Source organism: Lithobates pipiens, unplaced genomic scaffold (assembly GCF_037356315.1).
Source record: "Lithobates pipiens isolate NorthernLeopardFrog02 unplaced genomic scaffold, aLitPip1_a1.2 Scaffold_30, whole genome shotgun sequence".
In the NCBI taxonomy this organism is placed as follows: Eukaryota; Metazoa; Chordata; class Amphibia; order Anura; family Ranidae; genus Lithobates; species Lithobates pipiens.
In genome coordinates, this window is record NW_027507791.1 from 150,552,723 (window position 1) to 150,566,532 (window position 13,810).

The window sequence follows — 13,810 nt, forward strand, 5'->3', positions numbered from 1 at the left end:
GGGAGAGATGAGAGCAGAACAGGGCTGCGGATGACGGAGGGATGAAAAGTGACTGTGGTGATCAGGGCTCAGCAGCCCTGATTTTTGTGGTCAGTATAGAGAGGGCATACAGGAAGTGGCAGGAACAGAGAGTTTTTTTTTACAGTTTAGAGGGGGCAGATTACACAACACAAGCACTGTGATGTTTAATCTGCTTTAAGAGACCAAGATATCATTATTATTTTTTTTTATGGGTTAACAAACACTTTAACTCTTCTGCCTGTAGCAATGGGGTCCTCAGCTCAAATCTTGGCCAGTTTATTCACTGCCTGGGGTTTTCTTGTACTCCCTTTGTGTGTATTTCTTCTTCACTTTAAAGACATGCTTGATGTTTATATGTCTCCTGTCTAATTTGGTCGTAGGTATGCATATGAGATAAGAACCTGTCAGGGTTCCGTTCATACTTTGCGAGCGGACCGCCGTTCACGCATGCGTACACGCGCCGCGGGTCGGCCCGGACTTCGGCGCGTGTGCACGCTCCACCGGGTGCCCCAGGCGCACGTGTGCGTGCTAGCGCGATTGGCGCCAGTGGCCCTTTTTAAGGGTACAGCTACAGATGCTCTGTGCTGTTCGTCTGCAGCTAGTACCTGAAGCACCCTGTTTTCTGCCTAAGTTGTTACCTGATTATCTGACCCGGCTCCTGTCTGACTTCGCTGCTCTCTCCTGTCCCGACCCCGGCTTGCCTGACTTTGTCTCGGACTGACCTACGTTGCTGAACTTCTGCCTGTTTAACGTTGTTCTTTTTGCCATTTGCCTGCTAGTTCCTGCCTGTTGCCTGTCCTGCATATACCCTGCTCTAAGGCTTTCCTGAATCCGCGGCAGCCTTCCAGGTTCTTCAGGCCATCTACTCTGCCGCCACAGACAGCTCTGCCAAGCCGTCTTCTACTGCCATCTGCTCCTGTGGTTCCTGCATCTGGAAGATCTTTGCTTCTCCTGCATCCGCTGCTGCATCCGGCCAGACGCTCCTACCCCGCTGTGCTCTTGTCCCACTGTTTCCACTCCAGGGGGACTTGAACCAGAGCCGTAAGAGAGGTCTCCTCCCACCAAGTCAGGCTCACCACCCAGGTACCTAACAGAACCACAGATTGTAAGCTCCTTGAGGGTAGGGGCTGATGCAAAATTAATTGTATGCAAAGCCTTGAATACAATGTCAATGCTTATAGTGTATTAAAGTAATAGAAAATAACTAAAATATACCACTTTTGGTATGAAGTATGACATACTACAACTGCATAAAATAGGCTATTGTATTTCAGTTTTCAGTGACTGACATTATTTTTAGTGGGGCATTTTTTTTAACAAGCCCAACTGTTTAGAGCAATAAAAAAAAGAAGCTGTTGCTGTGATAATTGCAGAATGATGTTTTTATTTTTCCATCTTCATTAACACTATTAATCTCCCAAGAGAAATGAACAGTGATCTCTAAGGAACCAAAATTCCCTAATCAAAAATTATTTATATAGTAGTAAAAATAAAATACTGTATATATAATTCAAAATAAGGGTGATACCAAAACAGAGTTATTTATTCTGCTACATGTGAATTACCTGAATAACTTGTTGCCCAAAGAGGACAACCTATGAGCATATTTATTCAAAGGCACATTTCACAAGACCAGGAAACGTAAGTTCTTCCTAATGTAGCCCAGTGTGTTTTTATTCTACATCAAAAACGCATGGACAGTGTTTTCCATGGATTCCAATGGCCCTAGTTCACACCACTGCAGAGCGCTCCATTGCAGTCAACGAAAGTAGCACAATTTTTTCTGTATGGAACGCATCTGGAAAGCAGAAAATGTCCTCAATTGAGATGAAGAAAAAAAGAGAAGAAAAAAAGAGAAGAAAATCGCACCAGAATGCATCAATAACCCACATGCAGAAACGTGTCCAAAATGCAGAAATTGTGTGACCTGGCCCAATAGACAGAATAATCGGTTTAATGGATTACTGCACTTTTTTATTATTATTATTATTTATTTGTTTTTATTATATCAAAATACCAATATACAAAAATGTCCTTAAATGTTAAACATTACATATAATAGTAAATGTAATTTCAAACCCTCCCACCCCCTACCCCAGCCATTCTCAACAAGGGTTCCGTGGAACCCTGGGGTTCCTCTAGAGGTTTCTAGGGGTTCCTTGAGCTGTTGCTAATGAACCACCTTTTTGATAGTGCCTACAAAGTTCAAGGTTCAGGTTGACAAAGCCAGCAGTATGACACCAAATATCTTTTTAGCTGTTTTTAAGGGTGGCATTCTGAGCACCACTTTAAGGGGAACATTCTTCCTATTGACCGCCGCTATAAAGGCCATTGTTCTATTGACCCTTGATTAATTTGTTTTAGTAAGGGTTCCTCGAGGCCTGAAAATTATTTTTGGGGTTCCTCTAGGGTTAAAAGGTTAAGAAAGCCTGCCCTACCCTAACCCTTTCCACCCCCTACTTCACAACCCTCTCCCCTTTCCCTTCTCACTTTTAAAACACACAATTTTATTTACTAAAATTAGGGAATGCAAAATCTGGTGCAACTCTACATGAAAACCAATCAGCTTTTAGGTTTTATTGACAAAGCTTAATTGAACAAGCTGAAGCTAGAAGAAGATGGGCTAATATGCAGATGTGCACCAGATTCTGAGGGCTCCACATTTTTGAAAATCTACCCCTATAGGTTACCTTACTAAAGGAGTGGAGCTTAGTAAATGTGCAGAAATGTTACTTTGCAAAGCATACCCAATGACAAGCAAGGAACATTTAAAAATGTTTGTTTATTTTTGCTTGCACATAATTGGATGATCATCAGAGCTTCACTTCATTTACTAAGCTAAGGGGAAGTTCCGATAAGAAGGGGAAATTCCCTTGCAAAGTGAAAATTCACTTCGCTAAGTGAACAGCCTTTAGTAAATCAACCTCCTATATATTTAAAAAATCCAGGTTACAAAAAAAATAAAGCCTCTCATCTCTGCATTTCTTTCTTGAAAAGCTGAGGCGAGAGGCTGAGGCACTGATCAAGCAAAAAAACCCAACAAGCTGGGTATACAGATGTCAATCCAGAAATCGACTTCTGCACAACCAGCCTGCCCCTACATGGATCAAAATTCGTCCAGTCCCTGCTGAACTGGTCAAGTTCCGATCCATCTACAGTATGGCCACCTTAACTTCAGACGAAAAGCAAGAAGCAAAAGAATATCTTCCCCATTGACAACGTCTGGTATGACGAAACGCATCTGGGAAGGCACGCAGTGACGCCACCACGTTGTAGGAGAGGAGGACGGGCTCCTGTTTGCCGGCCGGCTTTTTATATTTGCTCCTTTATGCTGTATTTTATCTACAAACCTGTAAGTGCATTACTTTTATTCATTAAACTGTTCCTACGTTATTACGCTATGTCAGTCCCTTTCTTTTCTGTGGGCCTCTGAGCGTTTCATATCGAGACCACTGAACAGATTATTACCTTGGAATCACCGCTAAGGGATGGAGTGCTGACCCAGCTGAGGAAGGTTTACTTGGACGTCATCCATTTATCATTTATATATGCTTCATTCCATATATTTTCTGGTAAGCGCATTTAATATATGGTGACGGGTATCTCACGCGCCTAGGAAAGTGCTGAACCACTGTGGTGCTGTCATTTAAGAACACTTATGTCCGCCATTTGGATTCACCTGTGAACTTTTCTTTAATTGGACTTTGTATTTTTATTTTTATGCCATTTTTGGCTTTTTTGGGTCACTTTCACATTTTTTGAAACCTATTACTTAATTGTACTAGTCTTTATTTTTTTAATTTGTATTCATATTATATTTGTAAGGGAGGGTTGGCGCGGCTTTGTATATTCTTTATTACTGTTGGGTGTCATATCACATTTATTGCTGCTGCCTATTTTTGTTAGTTTTGTCAATTTCACACTATTCATCCTAGCGCAGTTTACATTTTTTCTAAAAGAATATCTTTGCCATACACCTGCTTGATTCTATAAAGTAAAGAGCCCTAATTTATGATTTTTATCCTGCTGTGTATTTATGTAGGCACTGGAGATCAGAGACTGGCAGAAGCAGGCAGTACATGCGCACAACATGTGTTAAATGTGTTGAAATCACAGGTTTCCAGACTAGGACCGAGAAAAAGAATGGCACCAGGGAACCCTGTAGACATGCATTCTGGTTTCCATGATGTTAGGTCTGGAATACATATAGTAAGTCAGGGAAAACATTTAACACGTAAGTGTTTAAAATGTATATTTAAATGTTTGGGGGGGGGGGGGGGGTCTGTTTTAATAGCTTAAAAGCTGACACCATTCCAGAAATAGGCCCATATTAATAAAAAGTAAATTTGGGTTGATTTACTAAAACTGGAGAGTGCAAAATATGGTGCAGCTGTGCATGGTAACCAATCAGCTTCTAACTTCAGCTCGTTCAATTAGGCTTTGACGATGAAAACCTGGAAGCTGATTGGTTTGTATGCAGAGCTGCACAAGACTTTGAATTCTCCATTTTGAGTAAATCAACCCCAATAAAATATGGTAGTATAAAAAACTGAAATCTTGAACATTAGCTGCCCTGTACAGAATACTCAATGACAATCCTTATGTGTAACGTGCCCCTACAGTGTGTATGCATGTTTCTATATGAATGTATATTTATTTGTTTTACACTTTTTTTTTAACATTTCTTCAGTTGTTTTTTGGCTAGGCCAAAATGATATCATATATCTTTCGTTCACCTGGAGGAGGGAAAGAGAGGATTTCTCAGCTAAGACCCCTTTCATGCTGAGGTGCTTTAAAAATAGTGCCTGCATAGTGCCTTGAAACAGCGGCTCCATTTATTCCAGTGTGAAAGTCCGAGGCTTTCACACTGGAGCGGTGTGCTGGAAGGGCGTCAGAAAAAGTCCTGCCAGCAGGTTCTTTGGAGAGCATTAGGAGCGGTGAACTCACCTCTCCTAAAGCGCCCCTGCCCATTGAAAACAATGGGGCAGTGCTGCTATACCACCGACAAATCTGTGTTTCGCTAAGGGGGGGTTAAACCGGCCCAATAGTGCCACTAAAATGACGGCAAAATGTTGTTAAAAATAGCGCCGCTTTACCGCTCACGCCCCCGGACGGCTCAGTGTGAAAGGGGTCTAAGGCAGGAAATAAATTTGCACAATTCTCTCATCAACATATCCCTCCCATTCTCCCATCAACAGGAATCCCTCCTGTCGAGCAATTGTCTGCTCCTGGCAGGGGTGCGGGGATGGGACAAGACAGTGATTATAACATGTATAATAAGATAATCCAACAGGCTAGTTGTACACAAGTTGATTGATCAATCAACTTGGTATATTCGGCCTGCCCAATAAGGTTCGAATCTTGGCTGGTTTCCGGCCTAAGCTAAGGGCAGATGGATTACAGGAAGTAAATACTACATGAGTCATCTGCCCCTATTCAAGGCAATCTTTGCTAGAAATGCTAGTGGAGTGTTTTTAGAAGAGAGTTCTCAACAAAATGCAGTATGGAGGCATAAATGGATGGGTGACTTTACTATAATATATATAAACATTAATTAAATTTTCAGCTTGTGGTGCTCAGCTAGGGTTTAGGAATATGTTAACCCAACATTTCATATTCCTGATATGTGCATGCTGTACTATGCCCTTGTTTGAAAATCTGTTCTGTCCTCTTTGCATTGCTTACTTTTGTGTGAAATTCCTGGTGTTTCTACCAGTCCCTCTGCTGTCCTATTAAAAACCGACCACGCTAGGCGTAAGAGCACAGCGTGGTCAGTTTTATTGCTGTGCTGAGAACTTGGCCTGCTCGCCTCCAATGATCAGACTTGTGCTGGCACGGCCATCATTGGGAAGCTCAGATGGCACGGCCATCATTGGGAAGCTCAGGTGGCACGGCCATCATTGGGAAGCTCAGTGTGCCGCTATTATTCCTCCCTTAGCTCTCTGAGCTCCTTATGCAGCTGAGAACAGATGGTATGTGATATTTTTTACCTGTATACACAAATGTTTTGCCTTTCATTTCTATTTTAACCTCAATGGGTTATTTTACAAGGTCAGGATTCATATACATTTTACAATCCACTTTAACCTCTTACCACCCATATACAGGTCCTTCTCAAAAAATTAGCATATTGCGATAAAGTTCATTATTTTCTGTAATGTACTGATAAACATTAGACTTTCATATATTTTAGATTCATTACACACAACTGAAGTAGTTCAAGCCTTTTCTTGTTTTAATATTGATGATTTTGGCATACAGCTCCTGAAAACCCAAAAATCCTATCTCAAAAAATTAGCATATCATGAAAAGGTTCTCTAAACAAGCTATTAACCTAATCATCTGAATCAACTAATTAACTCTAAACACCTGCAAAAGATTCCTGAGGCTTTTAAAAACTCCCAGCCTGGTTCATTACTCAAAACCGCAATCATGGGTAAGACTGCCGACCTGACTGCTGTCCAGAAGGCCATCATTGACACCCTCAAGCAAGAGGGTAAGACACAGAAAGAAATTTCTGAACGAATAGGCTGTTCCCAGACTGCTGTATCAAGGCACCTCAGTGGGAAGTCTGTGGGAAGGAAAAAGTGTGGCAGAAAACGCTGCACAACGAGAAGAGGTGACCGGACCCTGAAGAAGATTGTGGAGAAGGACCGATTCCAGACCTTGGAGGACCTGCGGAAGCAGTGGACTGAGTCTGGAGTAGAAACATCCAGAGCCACCGTGAACAGGCGTGTGCAGGAAATGGGCTACAGGTGCCGCATTCCCCAGGTCAAGCCACTTTTGAACCAGAAACAGCGGCAGAAGCGCCTGACCTGGGCTACAGAGAAGCAGCACTGGACTGTTGCTCAGTGGTCCAAAGTACTTTTTTCGGATGAAAGCTAATTTTGTATGTCATTCGGAAATCAAGGTGCCAGAGTCTGGAGGAAGACTGGGGAGAGGGAAATGCCAAAATGCCTGAGGTCCAGTGTCAAGTACCCACAGTCAGTGATGGTCTGGGGTGCCATGTCAGCTGCTGGTGTTGGTCCTCTGTGTTTTATCAAGGGCAGGGTCAATGCAGCTAGCTATCAGGAGATTTTGGAGCACTTCATGCTTCCATCTGCTGAAAAGCTTTATGGAGATGAAGATTTCATTTTTCAGCACGACCTGGCACCTGCTCACAGTGCCAAAACCACTGGTAAATGGTTTACTGACCATGGTATTACTGTGCTCAATTGGCCTGTCAACTCTCCTGACCTGAACCCCATAGAGAATCTGTGGGATATTGGGAAGAGAAAGTTGAGAGACGCAAGACCCAACACTCTGGATGAGCTTAAGGGCGCTATCGAAGCATCCTGGGCCTCCATAACACCTCAGCAGTGCCACAGGCTGGTTGCCTCCATGCCACGCCGCATTGAAGCAGTCATTTCTGCAAAAGGATTCCCGACCAAGTATTGAGTGCATAACTGAACATAATTATTTGAAGGTTGACTTTTTTTGTATTAAAAACACTTTTCTTTTATTGGTCGGATGAAATATGCTAATTTTTTGAGATAGGATTTTGGGGTTTTCAGGAGCTGTATGCCAAAATTATCAATATTAAAACAAGAAAAGGCTTGAACTACTTCAGTTGTGTGTAATGAATCTAAAATATATGAAAGTCTAATGTTTATCAGTACATTACAGAAAATAATGAACTTTATCACAATATGCTAATTTTTTGAGAAGGACCTGTAATGCATATGTGCAGAAAGCTTGGGTTTTAATGCCCACATGCCATGCAAAATACATCCATGTGTGGTAGTCCTAGAACATTCCGTGCTGAGAGCCTGCTCATTGTGTACCCCCAGCACAATAATTGACCTGTAAAAGGACAGCTCCTGGTCTGTACCTATGATCAGGAGCCAGCTGGACCAGCTCTTGATCATGAAACCATTGTGACAGTCAGTCAAAATGTTCATGTGATTGGCTGGCCCTTCTAGCCCCCCCCCCCCCAGGTGTAAAGATCCAGTTAAAGGGCTACCAAGCCTGGGTGGACCGGTGTTAAGCACAAATTTAGCCAACTTCATACATTTGTCTGTACTTTCCTTCTACAGGGGGAGCCATGCCAGAAAACAACAATACAGTGGTTCTCAATTTCTTCCTTCTTGGATTTCAGAATCCCTCCTTTTACAAGTGTATATTATTTGCTCTTCTTTTAGTAGTTTATGTTGCTTCTTTCAGTGGGAATCTTTTGATACTTACTTTAGTTTCTTTAAGCAGAATCCTACAATCTCCCATGTATTTTTTTCTCTGTCATCTGTCTGTTTGTGATATCATCTTTACTACAAGTATTTTGCCAAACATGCTCAATGTTATACTAGAAGAAGGCAGCAGAGTGTCCATTGCAGGCTGTATTGCCCAATACCACATTTTTGGCTTATGTGCAACTACTGAATCATTCCTGCTCACTGTGATGTCCTATGATCGATACTTGGCCATCTGCCATCCATTACGGTACAGTGTAATTATGAATATAACCCTTCAAGCTCTACTACTATCTACATCATGGTTGCTAAGTTTCTTAGTGACCCTGGTCTCCCTAGTTCTTATAAGCAAGCTTCAGTTTTGTGGCTCAAATATCATTGACCACTTTTTCTGTGATGTGGCTCCAATTCTAGAACTTTCTTGCTCAGACACATCTATAGTAAAATTGGAGATATATGTGTGTTCCGTTCCTATAGTACTTTTTCCATTTCTGTTCATTACGGGAAGTTACATTTCCATATTTGTGAATATTATACAGATATCTTCTACTACCGGTAGACAGAAAGCCTTCTCAACCTGCAGTTCTCATCTGATTGTTGTATGCCTATACTATGGAACCCTCTTTGCTGTGTATGTTGTACCAACAAACCTCTCCTCTCTAAATATGAGTAAGATCTTGTCTCTCTTGTACACTGTGATTACTCCATTGTTAAATCCAATTGTGTACAGTCTTAGAAACCAGGATATAAAGAAAGTACTAGAGTCTTACATCTATGGGAATCAGAAAAGATACTAATATATGGATATACGTACAGTACCGTATATTGTATGTAACAATGGTAGAATAATTGCCATAGTCAATCACATATCTGCTATGGGATCAGGCAAATGGGTGCCCTACATTAGATACAGAACCCTACCATGCCATCATAGCTGTTAAAATATATTATCTCTGACCAGTCATTGTAACTGTGTGGCCCGATAATGCTGCCTTGCGATCCTCTTAGGAGGATTGGCAAATATAGAGTCTCAATATGATTTTATTATTTGGAAAAGCGTATTGTTTGATTAGAAAACACAGCACTGTCTTTGCTGCCTCATTGGGCAATCCCACAGGTGTGTTCTCCCTTCTTAGACCTTACAAATGCTATTAGGGTAGGGGATTTTTAGCCCAGGACCACACTCCAGATAGATCAACCACGTCCCTTAGTAAACTTGCAGACTTCAGCTACAGTCACTGAATCATAGCCATTGTACTCTGATGCATTTTTACATTAATTGGACTTAGTCATAGTTGTAGAGCTCCTCTAAGCCCAGTCAGGGTGAAACACGTCAGAAGGGCATGGCTAATATACAGGTACGGTCATTGAATCCTGCATGTTTACCAAGGGATGTGGTTAATCTATCTGGAGTGCGGTCCTTGGCTTAACGCTGGTGGTGGATGAACAGAGCAAGATGTGCTCATGAATGGACCAACACCCAGTGTAGGGAGGGAGCTAATGAGAGGGATGCAGATGGCTTTTGAGCATTGGTGTCCTTTACATGCTGCCATAGGGTGGGGAATACTGTAATTTGTTTTCTGGTACAAATTTTGTTATTGAGATACACTAAAACATTGGATTGCGAGCACAATTTGTTCCAGAAGCATGCTTACTTGTATATCAAAGCGAATTTCCCCATAAGAAATAATGGAAACTCAAATGATTTGTTCCACAACCATTTATTCATAAGTCCTTCAGTTTATACAGTATGTGATAGGTTGTATAACCATAAAATATCCATCCACAAATGAAAGCCTCCACAAGAGGATTAGAAGCAAAATCGATCAGGAGCTACAGCGTATGAAAGAGAAGAGAGGTGCCTTTAAGTGTAGCAATATGGTTACATTTAATGAAGGTACACCATTTAGCAACTCACATGGTTGATGATTAAAAGAAGCACATCTAAGTATGCAGGCACCTGGGGTAAAGAGGTCCACATAGACCATCCTCCTCACCGCTGTCAGTCTGCAATTGTGTCCGGAAATGTCTACCTTGCATATAGAGCGATCTGAAAGTGAGACTTGAAGAGCTCATGGAGCGCAGTGTGGAAGGGACAATGTCAATTTCGGAGAGGAAGATAGTCTATGTGGACAGCTTTACCCCGGATGCCTGCATACTTAGATGTGCCTGTTTTAACCACTTCAATACTGGGCACTTTCACCCTCTACCTTCCCAGACCAATTTTCTGCTGTCACACTTTGAATGACAATTGCGCGATTGTGTAACACTGCACTTAAATGACATTTTTTTTATTTTTTTTCACACAAATAGAGCTTTTTTTTTGGTGGCATTTAATCACTGCTGGGGTTTTTTTTTTTTAACCACTTGCTTACTGGGCACTTAAACCCCCCTCCTGCCCAGACCAATTTTCAGCTTTCAGCGCTGATGCACTTTGAATGACAATTGCGCGGCCATACAACACTGTACCCAAATGAAATTTTTATCATTTTTTTTCCCACAAATAGAGCTTTCTTTTGGTGGTATTTAATTACAGCTGGGAGTTTTATTTTTTGCTAAACAAACAAAAAAAGATGCAAAAAAAAAAAAATCATGTTTAATAGTTTGTTATAAAATTTAGCAAACAGGTAATTTTTCTCCTTCATTGAAGTGCGCTGATGAGGCGGCACTGATAGGCTGCACTGGTGGGCACTGATAGGCTGCACTGGTGGGCACTGATAGGCATAGTTAAGGTGGCACCGATAGGCACAGATAAGGTGGCACCGATAGGCACAGATAAGGTAGTACTGATGGGCACAGATAAGGCGGCACTGATGGGCACAGATAAGATGGCACGGATGGGTGGCACGAATGGGTGGCACGGATGGGTACCACTGATAGATGGGACTGATGGGCACTGATAGGTGGCACTGATAGGTGGCTCTGATAGGTGGCACTGCTGGGCACTGATGGGCGGCACTGATGGGCACGGATATGTGGCACTGGGGTGCAGCACCGTTATTGAGGCAGATTGCGGGCACTGATGGGTGGCACTGTGGGCACTGATGGGTGGCACTGTGGGCATTGATGGGTGGCACTTTGGGCACTGCTGGGTGGCACTATGGGCACAGCTGGGTGGCACTATGGGCACTGCTGGGTGGCACTGACGGGGGCACTTATTTATTGATAAGGTGGCACTGGCAGGGGGCAGGTGGGCACTGGCAGGGCTGGCCGTGATTGGAACTGATGTCCCGATCACGGCCGCCGGTGATCGGCTCTTTTTTTTTCTCCTTGCGCTGAATAATAGCCAATTACCGGCTCCGTTGTATCCCATGATCAGCTGTCATTGGCTGACAGCTGATCACGTGGTAAGGGGTCGGGATCGACCCCTTGCTCGGATCCGTGATCAGGCGAGTCTCATAGACTCGCCGATCACAGAGCGTGCCGCGCAGGCCGCTCGTGCATGGGACGACATCAATAGATGTAGTCCCGGCAAAGGAGGTCCGAGCTGTAGCCGTCATTTTGCTATAGCGCGGATCTCAACTGGTTAAGCTACAAATAAAAAAAGAACGAAGATTTTCAAAAGAAATGCATTTTTCTTCGTTTCTGTTAAAATAATTTTGCAAATAAGTAATTTTTCTTGATAAATTTTGACCAAAAATGATACCGCTACATTTCTTTGGTAAAAATACCCCAAATCAGTGTTTATTTGGCGTTGGCAGTGATGGGGGACAGACAGATTTTTTATTGGGACAATAAATGTGTATAGGGACAGGGGTATTAGTGGTTCTTGGTGTACTTTTGTATGGTGATCTGTAACAGCTGTAATAATCCTGTTTTTTTTTTCTTCCAAATTCTTTTATAGAAGATAATAGTCATTCAAATACAATAATGCTGCATAGTAAAGTAATAATACAAGAAAATGAGCAAAACACAATCTTGACCATTAATTGCATATCACAAGCAGACTGAAGGATAATACTATGAAACAATTTACGGAACAGCAAGGTAATGAAGATAATAGAGTCATAACTGAATAAAATGGTAGGAAAATGAGACAACGGTAACAAAGAGGGAAATGGTCCTCCATATCCCATAATAAGTCAGGTGAGATAGGAGGTTTTATGGAAGATAGGCTGTGTACGATGTAAATGTTGGAGAAAAAGGAGAAGCAGGGAAATACCGGAAACTCTACCTCAGGGCGGTAGAGAACCTGTTAACAAATGAAGACACTCATCCGAGGCTCGAAAATGAAGCCAACACGCCCAGGTCGCCCAGTATTTAGTTGGGGTATCATGTGATTGATGTATCAATTCTTCCATCTCGGCTATTTTAGACGATCGCTTAATCCAATCAGCGATGGAAGGGGGAGAGCTAGATTTCCAAGCTACAGGGAGGCACATCTTGGCCGCATTTAACAGATGTTGAGCTAACGAGCCTTGATAAAGTTTCTTGGGAAGACTAGAGTGATGTAAAAGCATTTGGGCAGGGGAGAAATCAATGGGGGTGGAGGAAATGCGTCTTACCAGGCGGTGAATCTCTCTCCAGAAAGGCTGGATACGAGGACAGGACCACCATATGTGTAGGAAAGTACCTACATTTTCTGAACAACGCCAACAAGTAGGGGGTATGTGTGGTTTACAAATATGAAGCCTTTCTGGAGTTAGATACCACCTGGAAAATATCTTGAAATTGTTTTCTTGCACGGAAACATTTACAGAGCCTTTATGTAAGTAGGAATAAATGTTTGACCGATCTTCGACTGACAGGGAAACGGATAAATCAGTTTCCCAGTGGGCAGTTGCCAAATTGGCTTTGGGACAAATATCGGCAAAGAGTAGAGCGTATATAGAGATGACATGTCGTTGAGGTTCTTTCTGATTGCACAGGGATTCAAAAGGAGTAAGAGTGCGGGCAAAGTCTGAACTCGCACCTCGGTGTGATAGAAAATGTCTTATTTGGAAATAAACCCATTGAGGGAAAGGACTTCCTGAGGACTGGGAAGGAAGGTCTCGTAAAGACTTAGGCTGATTGTTCGAGAAAAATTGTAGGGTTCTGATGTCCGGCGTTGGCCATATGCCTGATAAGAATGTGTCTGATTGGCCTACTGGGAATGCAGGATTATGTTTAATTGGTGTCATCGGGCTGCGATGGGCCGAGATGGGCCGAGATACGATGATAATGGCAGGCTAAGTGAAAGGCATGTAGCGTGCCAGCGGTCAAAGGATTCAGTTTGCACTGAGTTGGGACATATGTAGGATCAATCCAAGGTAAAAGTTTTAGAGGTATTGGGGAAAACATATTTTCTATTTGCGTCCAAGCTTTGGTGTGAGCATGTACATTCCAGTCTACTATTCTAGATAGGTGACTGGCTAGAAAATATTTCTTGATATCAGATAAACCGATGCCACCTTTCGTTTTAGGTAGAGTCAGTCTGGCAAAGCTAATCCGGGCTCGTTTACCATTCCATATAAAATTGGAACATGTGGATTGGTAAGACTTAAAAAAGGCAGGAGGGAGTTTTATGGGGATAGTTTGTAAAGTGTATAGCAGGCGTGGTAAGACATTCATTTTAATAATTGAAG

At 42.4% G+C, this 13,810-nt stretch overlaps 1 protein-coding gene across 1 annotated transcript; it reads left to right on the forward strand.

Annotated features, from left to right (window-relative positions):
• The first annotated feature begins 1,540 nt into the window (after nt 1-1,540).
• LOC143943295 (olfactory receptor 11L1-like) lies at nt 1,541-10,263 on the forward strand. Its single transcript, XM_077464945.1, has 2 exons — nt 1,541-1,662; nt 8,097-10,263. The coding sequence occupies exon 2, from the start codon at nt 8,105-8,107 to the stop codon at nt 9,041-9,043; it is 939 nt and encodes a 312-aa protein (XP_077321071.1). The 5' UTR covers nt 1,541-1,662; nt 8,097-8,104; the 3' UTR covers nt 9,044-10,263.
• Nucleotides 10,264-13,810: the final 3,547 nt, after the last annotated feature.

Excerpts from the sequence above, each read along its gene's own strand:
- LOC143943295 (XM_077464945.1), top strand. The coding sequence starts at position 8,105 with ATGCCAGAAAACAACAATACAGTGGTTCTCAATTTCTTCCTTCTTGGA.